This window comes from Halichoeres trimaculatus, unplaced genomic scaffold (assembly GCF_033239565.1).
Source record: "Halichoeres trimaculatus isolate MK-OKI-2021-1 unplaced genomic scaffold, fHalTri1.1 fHalTri1_scaffold_7, whole genome shotgun sequence".
Classification (NCBI taxonomy): domain Eukaryota; kingdom Metazoa; phylum Chordata; class Actinopteri; order Labriformes; family Labridae; genus Halichoeres; species Halichoeres trimaculatus.
Genome location: NW_027437185.1, coordinates 30,426,557 through 30,446,162, shown reverse-complemented (window position 1 = coordinate 30,446,162; position 19,606 = coordinate 30,426,557). Strand labels below are relative to the sequence as shown.

The following is a 19,606-nucleotide window of genomic DNA, read 5'->3' as shown; positions in this document are numbered from 1 at the left end:
TTCATGGCACGTGGACTCGTGCCAGTTTAGCAGTAAGAAGCAAGATCTGTCTTTTTTTACTTTAGAAAAAGAGTTTTTGGATTTGTTTTGTAGTAATGTTGGTTGCTGGAGCTGTATGGAGCCCCAAAAGAGTCATAATTAAATAAATTATAACATTTTGAAATAAATACCATTTTGATAAATAATAGACACATATATAATATGGCCATAAAATTGTGAAAAAAGGCAGTGTTGTTATGAAATATGTTTTATTATTTTTTGATATTGATTTATTATAATTAAACATTTAATTATGATTATTTTAATAATTAATATATTTTAAAATAATGAATTTTTATTCATTTTCCAAGCTTTTACAAAATTTAAAAAAAAATTGCAATTCTTATTTCTTAATGTTGTTTTTCATCAGAATGACTTGGTCTGTCAATCAGAGCTTGAGGGTGGGACTTCTGCTTGATCCTTTAAGACGGACTGGTTCAAGAGGGGTCTAGCTGCAGACCTCCTCTCTCAGCTTCTTGAGGAGCAACTCTGAAACTGACTTCCCTGCAGCCGTTGTGTCTCAAACGTGTCATGCACTCCTGTTTTCAGCTTTTTCAGTCCTCTCAGCTTTAGTGATAAGTCTCCAGGTTTGAATAGATGCTGCAAGTGCTGCTGCAATGTTTGTGTAAAGGATCAGCCAGTCACTTAACTGGCTCCAAGTCATTGTGCTGAAAAACAACATTAAAAAATAAAAATTGACTCTGTAAAAAAAATGTTTTTGATTTTATAAAAGCTTGGAAAATAGATAAAATATCATTATAATAAAAAGTATGAAATTGTTAAAATAATTGTTTTGAAGTATTAAATCATAATAATTTGATATTAATGAATAATAGAACATATTTCATAATAGAGCCATATTTTACAATTTAATGGCCATATCACATATTTTTCTGTTTTTTATCAAAACGATATTTATTGTTTTGTTTTGTTTTTTAAATTATGAATCTTTTGGGGTTCCATAGAGCTGGACTGACAGAAAGAAAAAGGACGTCAGAGCAGAAGAAAGCTAAACAGGAGAGTGATAGAGCACGGGCTACAACACCAGTTAAGCTGTTAGTGATAATGTGCGTTCATGTGTCCACAGAGGCTCTTCATGATGGAAGACAGAGAAGTTGTCTTGGTCAAAATGGACAATCCCAGCAACGCGGTGGAATTCCAGGACGCTACACTTGCTTGGGAAAAAGCTCGTACCCCAGCTGCAAAGCCCACCCATCTGCCCAAGAAAGGGAGAGGGATGAGGCGAGTGCTGCGCAGGGAAAAGCTCAGCCTTTACATCTCCACCGATGATGGCAAAGGAAACAAGGAAAGTCCCACAGCGCAAAGTCTCCTCACGAATATGGAGCAGGAGAGTCCACAAAGCACCATCTCCTCCACTCAGAGCATACGACCACCGCTGCACAAGACTCTGCACCGCATTGACCTGCGAATCAAGACGGTAATTACAGACACACGCATTCAGAGGATGAAAGGGTTTTTGAGTGAAGGTGCTCTATGTAATCCCTACACACCTCTGTTTTATGCTTGCCAGGGTTCACTAGTTGGAATCTGCGGAGGTGTTGGCAGTGGAAAAAGCTCTCTTCTGTCTGCTCTGCTGGGTCAGGTGAGATTTAACAGGGATGCTCTACTTAAGCTGTCTCCTCATGCAGCAGATATGTCTTATAGCAACAAAGATAACTAAGCTACTGTGGTTTAAAGAAGCAGTAATTCAAGTGAGTATAACCTCTTGTTTTTGTGTTACAGATGACTCTGTTAGAGGGAAATGTTGCTGCTAGTGGCGGCTTTGCTTATGTGTCACAACAAGCCTGGATCCTGAATCATTCGCTGAAGGAGAACATCCTGTTTGGAAATGAGTTTGACCAAGACAAGTAAGATCAAAAATCACACAATCAGTGCAGAGGATGGTTAACTGGAGGTACATTTGATTAAATGATTTATCATCCTTCCTTTTTATCTTTCCCTCATTAGATACAATACTGTCCTGGAGGCCTGCTGTCTTCTTCCAGATCTTGCAGAGCTCCCATACGGAGACATGACCGAGGTACCTGTTGTATGAAGTATATTCATGTTGCTATGGTCTGCACACAAAGGCCTGTCAGAGGTGTCCAAACTTTTATTTTTCAGAGAGGGCCACGTTTGATTTTGTAAACGTGATCAAGGATCAGCAGCTTTTACTGAAATATTTACAAACTGTGAAAGTAACATGAAAGTAACATGACTGCTTTGGTAACTACTTCTTTTAGGGTTTTAAAAAATATCAGTCACTAAACATTCTTGTGCCATCTTTACAGACCTACAATATCAAACCTCATCCATCCCTCAGGTGTCTTTTGGATACCTGATGCTAAGTTGGCATTTCAGGTGCTTTGTGCTGTGAAAACATGACCAAGGAAAAGTTCTTCACTGGGGACCAATATGGGGGAAAAAATGTGTCAGTTTTTTATGACAGGATTAGGATCTGAATTGTTTTTCATCATTGTTTTACTGACTATTTTAATACTAACTATAAAAGCACTCAGAGAGCGCGGACCTCTGTCGCGCAACACTTCAGTCCTACTTTAATGTTATACTCCCTTTCAGCAGACTGTCTGCTACAATTTCTGGATTTTAGTATCCAGAATCTAAATCTTACTTTTACATGTGTCAGAAATTTTGGTGACCTTATCGTGTATTGTTTTGCAAAGCATCTGACCATATATCATAGAGTCATATACATATATGGTGAAAACGGCCCTATCTCACAATGATAAAGAATCCTTTAAAATAATCCTGGTTTCAGACAGTGATCCATATTACATCCAAAATTTAATCACTTCTTCCTTATTCCATTTTGAACACTTTCTGAAAATTTCATCAAGATCCGTTGGTTAGTTTTTGAGTTATGTTGTTCACAGACAGACAGACAAACAACAACAAACAGACAAACTCTCCCAAAATCATAACCTACTTGGTGGAGGTAATAATAATAATAATCCATTCTAGGTAGAAACAGCTTTAAAGGTCACTTGACAGTTAATTAAAACACATTTAAAAAGAAATGGCACAACAAAAATAAATAAAAACAAAATAAAAACCTGCAAATAACATTTTTAGCCTCAAATATGTCTTCTCCCGCATCCTGAATCATTATGATGCCCCAATTTTTGCCCTGTTCTGCTACATTTCATAACTTTAATGTAGTCCTGTGTCCTCTAATGAGTTTTTCAACTCACATTTTCACTTTATAATAAATACATTCATTTAAAGTTGTCAGCTGAAAGAGTTCTTAAGGTTTCTGCAGAATGTACAGAGCTTTAGCTTTATTTAAGTAGCATATGCACAGTCCAAATGTTGTTTAGTGACCTTGACAGAAAATGTAAATGTGCAACTGAACTGTTTCTTCAGATAGGAGAAAGAGGTGCCAACCTGAGTGGAGGGCAGCGTCAGAGAGTGAGCCTTGCTCGTGCTCTCTACAGTAAGCGTCCCATTCTTCTCCTGGATGATCCTCTCAGTGCTGTCGATGCTTGTGTAGGCTCTCATGTGTTCAATAAAGCTATCAGGGGCCTGGCCAAAGGCAAGACAGTGCTCTTTGTAACCCACCAGCTTCAGGTAAGGAAGCATTAGTGAGCACAAGAGGAAGAAACTCTCAAAGCAACAGGTTTAAATGTCTTAATGTCTGCAGAGTGTTGACTTTGTTATATTCTTGTAACTTTTCAGTATCTTTCCGAATGCGACAACATCATCCTCATGAAGGATGGACAGATTTCTGAGTGCGGCACCCATTCTCAGTTAATGGCCAAAGAGCGTGACTATGCCACCCTGTTCACCAGCATGCAACAGGAGGTAAGCTGGGGGCACACGAGGCAGCAGGCCAGCTGATTTGAATAAGGCATCTTTACCCTCTCTACACAATAGCAGTGAGCTTTACAAGCTGAATAATTCATCAGCCCTTCTGGGAAGACCCAATGGCTCGGAAATGTTAATGCATACATGGCCTTTCATTATTTATGCGTGCATTGATTTACTGGTGGGCTGCTGAAGAACCTGTCACAGATATCTCTGTTCGAATGCCCTGCAGGGTTTTGGTGCAGCTGCTGAGAGTTGTTGTGTTGGCAAGTTTTAAAACTTTTTCCGTCTTTTTCTTTACTTTTCTGTTCAGAATCAAGTTAAGGAGAACTTAAAAAACAAACAGAAGAGTGCGGGCACAGAGAAGGCGGTCAGTGCTGTTGATGTCGCCAAGGTTGGACCAAAAGCAGAGGGCAGCAAAGGAAGTAAGGGCTCTGACATGTTCTGTGCTCCACATCTCAAATAAATGCTCAACACTCTGTTTCTGCGGGAAGACTTCACAGGTAACTTCTACTCTGCCTCATCTTTTATTCAGAACAACTGATGAAAGCCGAGGAGAAAGGCTCTGGAGCAGTCGCCTGGTCTGTGTACGGTGCCTACATCAAAGCAGCAGGAGGTCCAGTAGTATTCATCGTCAATACCTTTCTCTTCCTGGCCACCACCGGCAGCATAGCCTTCAGCAACTGGTGGCTGAGCCACTGGATCAAGCAGGGCAGTGGGGTGAGCTACGAGATGATCCTCCTTTATGATAATGGAAGCTGTTTCTAGAGTGTGTTTGTCTCTCGGCAGAAATATAACTGCTATTCTTCAGTGAGTTGTTGGAGCTGGCTGAGCATTAATTTAAACGTGCATGATTAAAAAAGTAACAGCGCCACAGCAAAGTTAATTAAAAACAAGCACGAGCAGTGAAGAAACAGATGTGCAGTAAAGGAGGCGCTGGCTGCTCCTGAAAAAATGTGCCTGGAATAGTAAACACCATTTAGCTGACTGATTTTGGTGTGTTATTTGTGTGCCAAAGTGTGTGCTTTTCTCAGTTTCATTAGGCAAAATTCATCTGTGTCAGGGGAAGGATTTGATTTTTCTCTCAGTGTTTGTAATTTGTGTGCTCCATCTGCCCTCAGAACACATCATTAATCTCCACGAACGAGACAATGGCGAGCAACAGCATGAGGCTCAACCCGCACATTCAGTATTATTCTGCTGTTTACATCGGATCCATGGGAGCTGCTTTACTCCTGAAGACAATGAGAGGCCTCGTGTTTGTTAAGGTGAGTGTCTTTTGCCCTTTACCCCAAGAAACCCTGCTCTCTTACAAGCTCTGTACTCTTAATCTTAATGCTCTTTAAAAGCAGTCGTGGCGTTTTGTAGGAGTATAAAACCTTGATGTATGAGCGCTGTACAGTCAGGCAGTGACCCTGCCTAATTGTCTTTATCGTCATTTGTTCATGCTTTCATGGTTTTGTGCTGTAATTGAAAATGCCTGTGGGCCAAATCCATTTATCTGTCCTCAGCCTTGTCTCGCAGCTTTTAAGCCACTGCACGTGTGTGTTGTGTTTGTGTGTGTGTGTGTGTGTGTGTGTGTGTGGGAAAAACAAAGAAAGAGAAGCAAATGGAAGGATTTGTGCATGTGTGTGTGTATCTGTGCCCCTTTGGCTCCTCATTTTTAAAGCTAACCCGTCCTGACACTGCATCGCAGAGGTCGGGTCCCCACGTTAATGTCTGCCATTTGAAATTGCTAATTTTCTCAAAGATGGCAAATCTTTTTTTTACCCCTTGCTGAGAGGACATCTCTGGGAGCGTTGAATATTACATTAATAGAATTAATTTGTCCTCTGCTGCCACATGTAATTTCTGTTCAGTTCGAGAAATGTCGCTCGCTCATTAGGTCATAACCTTTCTGTCAGCCTTCCAGAAACTCATTACAAACGAAGTTTTGACAGCTTGTGTGGAAAGAAACAAACGACCCACAGTGTAGCATATGTTGAAGTAGCATTCAGAGCTCTACAGGCAACAGTTTTTGTCCATTGTGTGTGTGTTTGTGTCTGAGCACACTGTGTGTTTACCGAGCTTTGACTCTTTCCGTATGTTCCCCCAACTTGTTTGTTTACATGTGTCAGATCTCATGTTCAAACATGGTTGTCGTTTGTGTTGACAGTCCACGGTGAAGGCCGCCTCCGTGCTCCATGACAAGCTGTTCCACCGGCTTCTGGTCAGCCCCATGCAGTTCTTCGATACAACACCTCTGGGCCGCATCCTGACCCGCTTCTCCAGAGACATGGACGAGGGTGAGGCTTGATTTGTGTTGACTGAGAATCCTTCCCCCAAGAGAGCTCTCAGTCAGTGAAGTCACCATGTTTGACAAGGTGTAGTGCTGAGAAATGGAGCGGTTATACATGGAGGTTGTGGCCAGAGGGAGGGGTCTTGTGTCATCCTCCTCACAACTGTCTTTGCTTGACAAGTTGATCCGTGGCACGCTGCTGTTTATTTTTTCAGGATGGATGCTTTGTGTTTCTTACAATACTGTTTTTATAAGCTCTACTGTGGCTTCTTCTCTCGTTTAGGAGGAAAACAACACTTTGGGGGGCACAAGGAGGAAGTTTTCTTCAAAGATGGAGACACTGTGCATCTGATTTGTCCTCTCTGTCTCTCTGCAGTTGACGTTCGACTCACCATGCAAGCAGAAATGCTGCTGCAGAACTTGACTCTGGTGCTGTTTTGCTTGGGGATGGTGGGCATTGTTTTCCCCTGGTTTCTGATCTCCATCTTTCCACTGGGAGCCTTCCTCTGCGTCGTGAACCACGTCTCAAGGTTTGACTGTCTCCCTTCTTCTTGCTGAAAGAATTATTTGCATATTGTACGTCACCTCCCCAACTACAAATAAGCAATGAGTGCTTTCGTCTGAAACCTGCAACTCCTAAGTAGCTTAGTTGAGTTTTGACAAACACACAGGCTTTTAATCAAACATACTGTGTCAGCAGGCTTGGAGAGTAACGGATAACATATAATTAGGATACAAAAAAACGTAACTGTTATCCGTTACAGTACAGAAAAATATATATATTTTTTATCAAATCTTTATTTAACCATAAGAAGCTCATTGAGATTAAAATTTCATTTGCAAGGCCAAGACAGGCAGCAGCACATTTACAAAGTTACAGACATAAAACAATTTACAAAGCACAGGTACAGACTTATCAATCAGTTAAGTCAGAGTCACAGAGCAGAAAATTTTCAGTCAAAGCATTTACAGCCTACTTCATATTCCTCTAAAGCTTTTAATCTACAGCTCTCCAAGACACAGTTTTTCTTGTAACAGATTCCAGTCAGCAGGAGCAGCATGTCTGAAGCTTCTTTTATCCATTTCAAGACAAACTTTTGGGACCGATAGCAAGAGCAGATTTTGTGACTGAGTCACAGAACGAAGACTGTAGCTTCCAGAGCTTTTCACATGAATATAACTACTCAAGTAGGATGGGAGCAGGCCAAGAATAGCCTTGTAAATCAGAGTGTGCCAATGATTCAGTCTACAAATGGTCAAAGAGGGCCAACCAACTCGCTCATACAGAGTACAAAGATGAGTTAGAGCCTTGAGATTTGTTATGAACCTTAGAGCTCCATGATATATAGTATCCAATGGTTTAAGGCGTTGAGAAGAAGCATGCTGGTATAAAACATCACCATAATCAACCAGGGGCATAAAGGTCACAGAAAGAAGATGCTTTTTTGCAGCAAAAGAAAAACAGGACTTATTCCTGAAGTAAAAGCCCAGCTGTTCAATATGAAGCATAAACAACAGAGATACATAACTAGGTTACAGGTATATTTGATAAAAACAGGGATTATTTTGCAGGATTGCATTTTAAAATCAAACAGGTTGTACTGTATTGTAAAGCAGCAGACACATGCACAGTAAGCATGCATGCAATGTTTTAAGTTTTCTGTCAACTTTGTAAACAATACTGTTTAGTAGGCAAGTACTTGGATAATTTGAAATCAGTAGGTGTACTGCCTAAATCTGCTTTATAATTTTAATTTTGTTTTTTTATTTTTGATCTTCTAAATTCAGTATAGGGACACATGATTTGTTAAGAGTGTAAAAGGAGATTTTATTGTTGAATGTATCTCTAAAAAAACACACACTGAGCAGATGACACATCTTTTATACTCTCTTGTCTTTATTCGCATGTTTGGTATTGAAGTTTTCCAAAATTAATTAAAAGTAATCAGATACATTACTTTACTATTGTTCAACTTTGAATAAGTTCCTGATTACAGGTAACTTGTAATTGTAGTAGATTACATTTTTAAAGTACCCCTCCCAACCCTGTGTGTCAATTAACAATTGCTCGCAGACACAGAGCAATATTTGCATTTTGTTGTAACTGCAAACAGTAAAGTGAACATTCAGCTTGATTTAACTCCTCAGAAAAACTCAGACTTTTATTGAGACACTCTAGGCACAAAACAACAGACTCTCCAGTCTTCAATCAGAACTTTAAATTATTGTTCAGCGACTGGGACAGGAGCTTTGTCATTGTTTGTGTTTTTGCACCAATTGTGCAGCAACCGTGACTCAACTGAAAAACAGCTTCCTGGTATTTTAGGAAACAACTGCAGTGTCTTGTTATCTCCTCAGCGAAGGTTTTATTGTCTCCCCTGGTATTGATCAGAAAATACAAACACACATTAATAGAGCTTTTGGAGGCATGTCCAGATGACTTGAATGACAATTGCGATTTTAAGACATAAAGAGAAGAAGAGATGCTGAAGAGTCTCTGGTTACAAACCACACACATGATCCCCTACACCAGGGATGTCAAACTCATGGGCCACATCAGCATAATGGTTGCCCCCCAATGGGCCAGAGGTAACTGTAGGACAGTATAAAATGTAGCTAAATGTAACTCAATGTAGTGTAAAATGAATGCAACTACTTCTTCAGAAATGCACCCTCTGAAAAAGACTTTGCAGCCACATTGCAGACAACTATTTCAGCCACAATAAAGCTAGCTTTCAGTGCCACGTTGTTTTTAGTTGTGGCTTTCTTGAACACATCCTGCTGCAATTGCATTTTGTATTTTAAATCTAACACTATTTGTTGTTTTCCTCGAAGGCTCACTTTAGCAAACTTAGCTCCATGTTTGGTGTCAAAATGTCGACGTATACTGTACTCTTTGACAACCGCCACGGCCTCATAACACAAAAGACACACCTGTTTTTCTCCTTGAAGCACAAACATATAAACACTCTTCCATCTGCATCAACTTTTCACTTCCTGGACATTTTGGAATTATTGTTTAATTTCTCAATTCCTCAAGTTCGAAAAATGGCACTGACGTGAAAACCCTGCAATTTAGTGGCGGGATGCCATTACTTTGCCAGTAACATGAACAGTAGGTATTATGGGAAACATAGTTTATGGTCAATGCACCCTTTGACTTATCTTCTATAAGACAACCAGACCTTTTAACCTGTTGCAAGCCACATAAAATGTCGTGGCAGGCCACATTTGTTGAGTGCGACACATGTGCCCAACACTAATAATAATAATAATAATAATAATAATATTAATAATAATAATAATCATCATCATCATCATCATCATCATCAAAATAATAATAATCATAATAAATTTTATTCCAAGGCTCCTTTCCAGACACCCAAAGATGCCGTACTAACAGGAGTTTAAAACACTTCAACAACCATTCAAATAAAAAACTTCAATAGAAATTATTTTAAAAACCAAGAAAGAGTTGGATGGCAGTCAGAGAAGCTAGGCTAGGTGGAATGGGTTGTTTTTGAGGCAGAATTTAAAAATAGTCAATGAGTCAATGCCACAAATGTCAGATGGGACGGGGTACCAAGCGACTGAAGGCTCTGGACCCCATGTTGGTCAAGCTGGCTAGGGGGATGTTGAGGCTGAGGAAGGATGAAGATCTGCGGGTATGGCTGGGTTTGTTTATGAGGAGGAGATCAAGGAGGTATGAAGAGACAAGGTTGTAAAGGGCTTTGAAGGTGAGGAGCAGGATTTTGTCATTTCTGTCTCCAGATAAACCTTAAATGTTTTGATTTCTGTTGTCAGTTCTGATTCCAGTTTGTCTTCAGAGGAATTATACTAATTACATATGTACTTTTCAGAGACTCTAGGCAATTACTGTTGAAGGATTTAGCTCTAAAGAAAACCAAAGAGAAGAGCAGGCCCTCATCTGTAGTGATCACCCTCAGCAACACTCTAAAAGATTAAAAAGCTGCATCTTTCAAAGTCATGGCATCCCAGAATATACATTTTACATCAAACTGCTTCTCCCGCTGAAACTATCAGCTTCTAAAGCCGTATTTATTGAAGTCCAAAATGAAACGCCCAGAGCATAAACATGTTTGTCTGGATCACAGCCCTGAAGCAAGGAAGTGTCATGTTCCCTCCGTCTCCCTCTCACACATGCGCGCTCTCTCCTGGGCTTTTTATGAGAAAACCAAATGATTCATGGGAGACTTGTAATTCACAGGCACCATCCATTCCCGGCTGCTGTCTGAAAGTAGAGAGAGGCAGAAACCTTTGTCAATAAGGCTCCCTCACTCACACTGCCGCGTGGTCGGCAAGTCTGGCATCTCTCAGGCGGCGGGTTGTCTGGTTGTTGGAGTGAGAGGATGCTCATAATACTGCACAACATGAATCAGACAGAGAGGGACAGAGAGCCATCACGTCTGCTGTTTTAAAATGTTAACTCCAAACTGTAGCGACTTTGACTTGTGCAAAATACCTTCACAAAGGTTTCTATACAGGATTAAATATTCTTTCTCCTCCACACTCAATGCTTTGGCTCATAAAGGAGCAAACTGTTCTTCATTATGTTTTCCAATTCAATTTAAATTATTCAAAAGTCTGCTTCTCATACGCTGGAAGTGGTTTGCACACATTTTCTTTCCAGCGAGACACATATTACTGCTGGTTTTCCATTTCTGGTGCTGAAAACACGTCTAATGAGAACTCTCACAACCATTCTGGATTATATTAGTGAGTAAAACTAATGATTTGTGTGGATTCTGTCCCTTTTGGCCCCTCATTCAGGGAAAAAATTTCTAGATTCTGTTAACATTTAATTTTTACCTCTGCCAAGGAGGTTATGTGTTTTGGAGAGTTTCTCTGACTGTGAACAACATAACTCAAAAAGTAACAAATGGATCTTGATGAAATCTTCAGGAAATGTTGAAAATAGGATAAGGAAGAAATGAATTAAGTTTGGAGATGATCCATATAACTGTCTGGATCCAGGATTTTTTAAAGGATTCTTTATCATTGTGAGATAGGGCCGTTTTCACCATATGTTTATATAACCCCACGATAAATAGTCGGATTGCTTTGAAAAACAATACAAAACAAGGTCATGATTATTTCTGCCAATATTCTGGATACTAAGATCTAGAATATGAAATATGTACTGGGTCATCATAATTTTCAACACTGTCAGGTAACAAATTATCGTACAAACCTGCAGCTAACACCAAATTGTAGCTTACAGTCTGCTGAAAGGGAGTATAACATTTAAGTAGGACTGAAGTGTTGCGTGACAATCACAATATGCCTGGCGGAGGTCTGTGCTCTCTGAGTGCAGCTCTTGCTATAATTTTCACCTTATAGAAACAAAGCCTTGATTTTATCATTTAAATCAAATATATAAGAGTATGTTTAATTCAAGCATCTCTCCTTCCAGGGTTCTTATCCGTGAGCTGAAGCGCCTGGAGAACATCAGCCAATCACCATTCACCTCTCATATCACCAGCAGTCTGCAGGGGCTCTCCACAATCCACGCCTACGGAAGAGGACCAGACTTTCTCCAAAGGTGAGCAGGGTGATGTCTGTCAGGAGATGGAGAGCATGAAAATTTAATTCCATCCAATCTCACCTTGGCTGTCTCTTTTTGTTTACTCCAAGGTTGGTAAATAAACCAATTCCCGTATACCAGAGTATTTCCCCTGGCGGAGCTCTCGTGTCCTCTCTCACTGAAACAGGTTCATCTCGCTCTTCTTTCAGATATCAGGAATTACTTGACACCAACCAGGCCTCCAACTACCTCTTCAGTTGTGCCATGCGCTGGATGGCTGTCCGCCTGGACCTCATCAGCATCTCACTTATCACTGCTGTAGCACTCCTCATCGTCCTCATGCACAATCAGATACCTCCAGCCTATGCAGGGCTTGCAATATCATATGCTGTGCAGGTTTGTAAACAACATGTTGTATCTCAGTGTGTGTGAAGACACTTTAGAGGCTTTAATAGAAAGAGGAAAGCTTTGAGCTCCAGGCAGGATAGGATATGTCAATTCAGGATGTGCTCCTTTAGTGTTTGAAAATGACTTACTTGATAAAATCCAAAGCGCTCGCTTTAGTATAAATACCTTTATTGTATTGACAGTCATGTTGACACAAGCCTTCATCAGGAGGTCAAACATGGGTCCCGCCAACAGCTAGTCTTCAAAGCTGTTCCCTGGCATTCAAAAAATACACTTTAAAGCAACATAATATGACAGAAAAAATACAACTTCTTTTTGCTGAGGGATGAAGAGTAATGCACTACGGGTTTTCTGCTACAGCTCTACTTGATCTGATACTACTAGTTGCCTTAGGGGCCTGATGTTGTGGTGATTAGTTTCAATCATGTTGATTTTTTACTGTATTTGAGGATTGCTGCATATCCCCCTTATCTTCTTGTGTGGGGGCTACAGGGGAGCTTTTTAAGGCCCCCATTGCAGCCTTTGGCTAGCACTAAAAGGACTTAGGTCGGCTGAAATGCTTATTGCTGTCACTTTCAGCATGACTTGCTGCATTGGAAGCACCCTAACTGTCCGGAAACAGATGTTTAGCTACACATTTTGTTTATAGAGATAAATTAAAGCTAAATAGTTTTCTAGTTAGGAGGTATTTGGTAATGAAATTAAAACACAGCTAGCTTACTTGCCTCTTTTTTGTTCTCTATACATAGACTGTTCCACTGCCTTTAGCTTAATAGTAGGCTGGGGCCACTGATAAATTTTGCTGGACATTGTATTGACCCACAGTCTATTGACAATAAACAATATTATTGACAATATTTAAATTATAATCGGACCAAGTTAACCACCTATACAAAATAATACATCATAATAATACAATACACTCTTTCAAATGCAATAAATCTTTATTTCTCATGAGTAAATTTTACTCAGGTGATTGTGTTTTAGGTGGGCATGTGAGTTTGGTGTGTTCCTTTTTTTGTTGCTGCACACTAGCTAGTCCGTGTTGCTGGACTCACCTCGCTCATTCGGTTTGAAGCCGAAGTATTTCTACACTAGGGCTGCGGCGTTTCACTTTACAATCATCTTTTGTAACTTATTTCTACTACGTTCACCTGCATTGCCTCTAAGAAGCTCACAAGGCTCAATAGCTGCACTATGTGTTTGTGCTAACCTGATGCTAGCAGCCCCATGTCCCCAAGGAGACAAACACAAACAAACACGCCGAGGTGACTCTTGGCATCCAGCCTGTTTTAAAGGCGAGAGATGAGGAAGACAAACACACACGCACATGGCGATACATTTCATTTATCTTACGATAAATTGGTTTCTTGACTATTGTCCCAAGGCTACTAAATCATGCTAATACTTGATTGTCCAAAGCTGCTGAGACTGCAAACCCATGCCAAACAGAAACTTCCAGTGACTGAAATGTCTATTACCTGTGAAAATGCTGCTGTTAGCATTTAGCTTAATCGACTGCCATTACCATCAGTGATTTTCCTTGAACACATCGCTCCAATTTCCTATTTTTAATCAATTCTAAATGCTAATTTACAGCAAAAAATCCTGATGGAACTTGTTTAACTTGTTTATCAGACTGTAATTCTTTATTTGTTTATCTGCTCATTTGCAGCACAAATAAATATTGAATGATTCCTTGTACTTGGTGTGAAAGCATAAATAACTTGACCCTCTAACTGTCTCTACTTTTCCTCCACCAGCTGACTGGTTTGTTCCAGTTCACAGTGCGGCTCCTCACAGAGACTGAAGCTCGGTTTACATCAGTGGAGAGGATCAATCATTATATAAAGGTAAGATCATCGATCAGCACAGCTAGGGATATGGATTGTGTGCCACTCAGACATATTGTTCATGGTTGCATAGACTCGGGCGGGAAGCAGAAGAATTAGAGCAGCTAGCAAGTCTGGATGTGTGTGTTTTTGTGTGATGAACACAGCAGGAAGCAGATTGAAATGAAGTGTGAGGTGCTTACACACTCCAGAGCACATGACAGGACTTGTTTCACACAACAGCCATCAAACTGCAAAGATGGGAATATAGACTTAACTTTTTCTGCTCAGTTTCAAGTTCAAAGAAAAGCTCCAGCAGTGAAAATAACTGAAAATCAGTCAGAGGGGCTTGCACCTCCACAGAGATTAAGAGATTATTACCTGATAGCATCACCTTGTCTAATCTCAGAATCTGGAGAGTGAGGCGCCCAAACTGAGTCCTGAGGGAGGTGCTCCTGCCCCCTCCTGGCCTCAGCAGGGAAGAATCACCTTCAAAGATGTGGATATGCGTTATCGGGATGGTCTGCCACTTGTGCTTAAGAATCTGTCCTTCACGATCCTGCCTGGAGAGACCATCGGCATCGTGGGCCGCACAGGATCAGGTAGATAATTAACCCTCTCTGCTCCTCTGACCTGCAGCGATTTCAGCATGCATCTGCAGCCCCTTTCAACATGCACGCACCTTTCTCCATCTTTTCTTTCTGCAGGAAAGTCCTCCCTGGGTGTAGCCCTGTTCAGACTGGTGGAGCTCACAGGAGGCTCTATTGTCATTGATGGAATCAATATCTCACAGATTGGTCTGAACGACCTGAGGAGCAAGCTAGCAATCATTCCCCAGGAGCCAGTCCTCTTCATCGGGACCGTCAGGTAATAGATCAGAGAGTTTCTTTTGTGTTTGGGCCAATTGTTTTTCTGAGTTGCAAAATTGTGATGATAGAGAAGAAGAGGAACCATTACTTTAACCGTAAGCAGTGAGTGCAACAATGTGGCATCTGTCACGAGATTAACATAGGTTAAACACTTCCCCTCCACATGGTTTACCGCTTGATGCAGCAGATAGTCATGTGTTGTTGTTCCATCTTAAAAAAAGTATGTTTCTGCATTAAAACTCAGCAGAAGTTATTCAGCAATTGTGCCAGCATTCCTGTTAATTTAAAAACCAATATCACAGTGTTTGTCTGCACAAAAAGTTTTAGTTTTACAAGATATTTTCAGCCGTCTTGGTCCAGCATTAATATAAATGTGAAGCAGCACTAAAGGGAAATCTAAACAGGTATGAAAAAGCCTCTAGGCAGGAAGAAATGAAAAAAAAAAAAAAACAGATCTGCAGCTTTCGACAGGCGAGATTGAACCGAAAAATAAAACATCAGCTCTGCTTTTTAAAAGCAAGCGGTCAGTACTTTTGTGAATGCTGATTGCCTCAAGCGGGAATTGACCTTGGTCAGCAGAGAGGAAGGAGGTGGTTTCAGAAGACTACTGAAACTCTTATCTTAATGTGGTACAACTATAACATTTAATCCAGTTAATGGATATTAAAAGTCTATCTTCTCTCTAACAGGAGTAATTTAGACCCATGGGATCAATACTCGGATTCCCAGATATGGGAAGCTCTGGAGGAGACGCATATTAAAGAGATGGTGAGTAAAAAGATAGTTTAAACTGTTTCAAAAATGCATTTCTGGACTAGAAGAGACCACCCAGTGTGTCTTGGTGAATTTTCCAGGTCAGCCAGCTGCCTCATTCGCTGCAATCAGAAGTGACAGAAAACGGGGAGAACTTCTCAGTGGGAGAACGACAGCTTCTCTGTGTGGCCAGAGCTCTTCTGAGAAGCAGCAAGGTGAAGATTGTGTTATACTGCTACTTCAAATTTACATGTGTAACACTGTAAGGCATGGGTGATGACAGCAGGGAGTAAGATACTCTCCTCAGTCTTATCAAGGGGGAACAGACTCATTATATCATAGCACTATCAGTGTGCATGTGGCTCTGCATGAGATAACACTGCCACCTAGTGGAGTGCATATGAATGACCTCTCAATACTATTACTGCATGCAGGAAGACAGAGTATGGTGTTGAAACTCTTACAGATAATTTCAAATTTAAAGCAATAACAGATAAAATAGTTCTTCATTGGATAATACCACACCCTGTCTCATTTCTCCTCTATTTTGGGTGTTTTTCGTTGTCGTCAGATTCTAATATTAGACGAAGCAACAGCAGCCATCGACACTGAGACAGATCGACTCATCCAGGACACCATTTTCTCTGCGTTTGGTAGCTGCACCACCCTCATCATCGCCCACCGTCTTAACACTGTGATGAGCTGCAGCAGGGTCATGGTCCTGGACGCTGGACAGGTGTGTACCGTGGCGAAGCGACCGACTGTCTGATTACATGATTCAGTCATGTGGTAAAAGCTCAGTCCTGAGATAAAACACCTCAAATGTACAGAGTAAATGGGTTTCTTTGAGACGATAGATTGGATACAGAAGCACATGTTTGACTTTAGTGGTCTTGTGTTTAAGTTAGTGTGAAGGAGATAGTGAACATGAAACACACAGGATCAGTCCCCTGCTTTAATCTCTGCTTAAAAGTTTATCTTATGGCTGATACAACACTGTGATGAGTTTATGGGGGATGATCAAGGCATTTTGTTCCAAACAGTTCAAGTTAGTTTGCTCTGACCACATTAACCTGACCTTTGACCTCTTTGGACTGTGGTAGACGTAGAAAGACACTTTTTATACATACATTTATAAAGTGTTGTCATTGTGATTAAGTTACTTGTAATTATCTGGAACTTTCTAAAGATTAGGTAACAAAGTCATCTTTTACAATGGAGGTAGGACTGTGTAGCTTTAATTCAGACTTTGAATATTCACATAAGCCACCAAGAAAAGTAATTCAGTCTGCCTCTTATTATCTCAATCAAATGTCCATGTGATGCCAAAAGCTACAAAAATAACCAAGGAAAACCCTTCTTCTCACTCAATTTGTTCTTTCCACAAACATTTGTTCCCAAGCCTGATTGGGTCATACTGATGGAAGAGAATTAGGGCAACTAAAAAAAGGAAACAAAAAAGGAATCCAATTCTTTTTTATTTGATAGATAGATAGATAGATAGATAGATAGATAGATAGATAGATAGATAGATAGATAGATAGAAAGATAGATAGATAGATAGATAGATAGATAGATAGATAGATAGATAGATAGATAGATAGATAGATAGATAGATAGATAGATAGATAGATAAAATACTTTATTAATCCCCAAAGGGCAATTCATGTAGTTTGGGCTCATCTTCCAAAGATTAAAGAATTATAAACTCATAATGATAATAATAATAATAAACTATATATATATATATATATATATATATATATATATATATATATATATATATATATATATATATATATATATATATATATATATATATATATATATGTACATTTTATTTTATTTTTTTTGATAGAAAAAAAATCAGAATTCTGAGAGAAAAGTCTGAATTTTTTCTCAGAATTCTGACTTTAATCTCTGAAAAAATAGTAACAAAAAAATGGATGTTTCTTTTTTTTCTGTGGCCCTAATCAGCTTCCATACATTCCTTGTGAAGTAGCAGCAAGGCAATTTGCCTGTCACAACAGACATTTTACATTCATGGACAATGTACTAAGAAATTGACTTTCCCCTTGTTTACAAAAATGACACCAGTGAGGAAGACTAAATTTGCAGTCTTTCTGCTGGCTTGCAGAGGGCTTTGACTCTATGTTTAAAAGATGTGAGGATGTACAGACGTTTTTAAGTAAAGGTCAGACTTTTTATTTCCATTTGTGGACTTTCTTCTAATGATTTCAAAGCCTCAAATTATGGCCTCATACGCTCTTCAATAAAGCACAGTCCGAATTTGTCACAATTATTGCCCCAATTAAACAAAGATTAAAAAAAAACAAACATGTAAGATGTACAGTTATCCTGTGATAGACAAGCTGATGCCATCAATCAGGATAGAGTTATACTTTCGCCCATCCACTCTCTCAGCCATGTATAGAGAAATTTTGTTTATAAAAAAAGCCAAAAGGTCAAACACATTGCTGTTGGACATTCAGCAGAGTAGCAATTCAAAAACTCGTCAGATATTTTAAGATATGACATGGTTTGAATACCAACGGCTGAGTGTGAAGTACCCTAAGGGATCAATTAGCATTGGTTACAAAAACTTGTATCATCCACCAAAGCACAACAAGGCTGTCTGAGGACATTATTTTCCAGACATCAAAACTCCTTTTATATGCTGTCTGCAAGATATGCTGAGGTTATGATATTTATAGAGAAAATGATATGCTACATTTTTTATGCTGTCTTCACAAGTTTATGGAATGAGCTGAGTCTGGTTTAAAATGCTGCTGCTGATCGCTGTTCTGTCTTTTCCATTTCATAGGTTTTGGAGTTCGACTCCCCTGCTGCTTTGCTGGCAGATGAAAAATCAAGATTCAGAGCCATGATCGAAGCCTCAGAAAACCAAAGCAGATAAAAAACACTGGAGCTGAATTCTGGAAGTGAGCACTGACACCACATATTATTCAGGGGAAACACCTCAAGTGCACAGAATATAAAATATTAAAATCCATCCTTCCATGATGTGAAAGTGTTGAGAAATGCAGGCTCTGCTCTGTGAAACAATGTCTTTTTTGAAACCAAAGAATAAGGGACCACACTTCCACACATAAACACACACACGCACACACCACACAAACTATGCAAACACAGATGCATCAGCCTCCTGCTCCCTGAGACACTGAAGTAATTCCCAGGAGGCATTATGGCTTAGCTGTAAAGGACCAAGAGCATTGACTCTGACAATAGCACTTTATGTTCCATGTGGACACATGGAAAGACGTGATTCTTCCTCTTACTATGGAGGTCAGTGAATCAGTGAGCCTCTGATTTAGTTTAACTTGTATCCTTATCTGAGACCTCACAGTGCAGGCCTTCACAGTATTAACTGTCTACTTACATGTTAGTCCTGATTATCCCTCATAATTCATCTAAAACATCATCTGTTAACCATTTCTACCATGCTAACAATAGCTACAAACATGTCACTGTTTTTATGTTTTATGCGCCTAGCGTAATGTTTAAGTGCAGTAATGTCAGGAAATTATTGCTGATGCAATATGTGCCTAGAGCTGTAAACCTTTCAGGTCATTTAACGGAGTTAGCCATGTAAGCATGCTTTTTTAGCCTGCATGCAGATACTGTGTTTTGGAGTGAGCTACTGTTTCCTCTTGATCCAAATGCTGGAGTTTAAAATCTGCATATTTTACACTGATGGTACTGACAAAGGACTGCCGAGTCAGAAAACTAAAAGCTGTTGAAGGTTGGAAAACCCATGGTACAAAATACGTAATGTGCAACAGGGCTTAAAATGAGCAACATCCGGATGTGTCTTCAATGTTGTGTTTTTCATAAAGCTGGGGATTGTAAACTTCTGCCTTATAATCAAGTATGTGCTGAACAATCATTAAGAGTGCAATATCTTTATATTGCATCAATATAATTTTTTTCAAGTTTGCCTTTGTACACTTGAGATTTTAATGTTGCAATGTTCTTTTTTAAATGTTTAAATTTTGTCTTTAAGATTCTGTTTTTTCCAATAAAAATGTTTTCTATA

The 19,606-nt window shown here is 39.6% G+C and overlaps 1 protein-coding gene across 1 annotated transcript in view; it reads left to right on the top strand.

Annotated features, from left to right (window-relative positions):
- LOC141793405 (ATP-binding cassette sub-family C member 5) overlaps positions 1–19,533 on the top strand; it is a 36,378-nt gene extending 16,845 nt beyond the window's left edge. Inside the window, exons 10-29 of the mRNA XM_074674095.1 lie at positions 1,127–1,477; positions 1,571–1,642; positions 1,783–1,907; positions 2,008–2,080; positions 3,424–3,627; positions 3,736–3,861; positions 4,178–4,289; positions 4,400–4,584; positions 4,986–5,132; positions 6,020–6,149; positions 6,519–6,672; positions 11,577–11,705; positions 11,897–12,083; positions 13,859–13,948; positions 14,337–14,529; positions 14,635–14,794; positions 15,486–15,564; positions 15,651–15,764; positions 16,121–16,285; positions 18,374–19,533. Of these exons, the coding sequence (XP_074530196.1) occupies positions 1,127–1,477; positions 1,571–1,642; positions 1,783–1,907; positions 2,008–2,080; positions 3,424–3,627; positions 3,736–3,861; positions 4,178–4,289; positions 4,400–4,584; positions 4,986–5,132; positions 6,020–6,149; positions 6,519–6,672; positions 11,577–11,705; positions 11,897–12,083; positions 13,859–13,948; positions 14,337–14,529; positions 14,635–14,794; positions 15,486–15,564; positions 15,651–15,764; positions 16,121–16,285; positions 18,374–18,466 (2,889 nt within the window). The 3' untranslated portion in view covers positions 18,467–19,533. The remainder of the gene's footprint in view (positions 1–1,126; positions 1,478–1,570; positions 1,643–1,782; positions 1,908–2,007; positions 2,081–3,423; positions 3,628–3,735; positions 3,862–4,177; positions 4,290–4,399; positions 4,585–4,985; positions 5,133–6,019; positions 6,150–6,518; positions 6,673–11,576; positions 11,706–11,896; positions 12,084–13,858; positions 13,949–14,336; positions 14,530–14,634; positions 14,795–15,485; positions 15,565–15,650; positions 15,765–16,120; positions 16,286–18,373) is intronic.
- Positions 19,534–19,606: the final 73 nt, after the last annotated feature.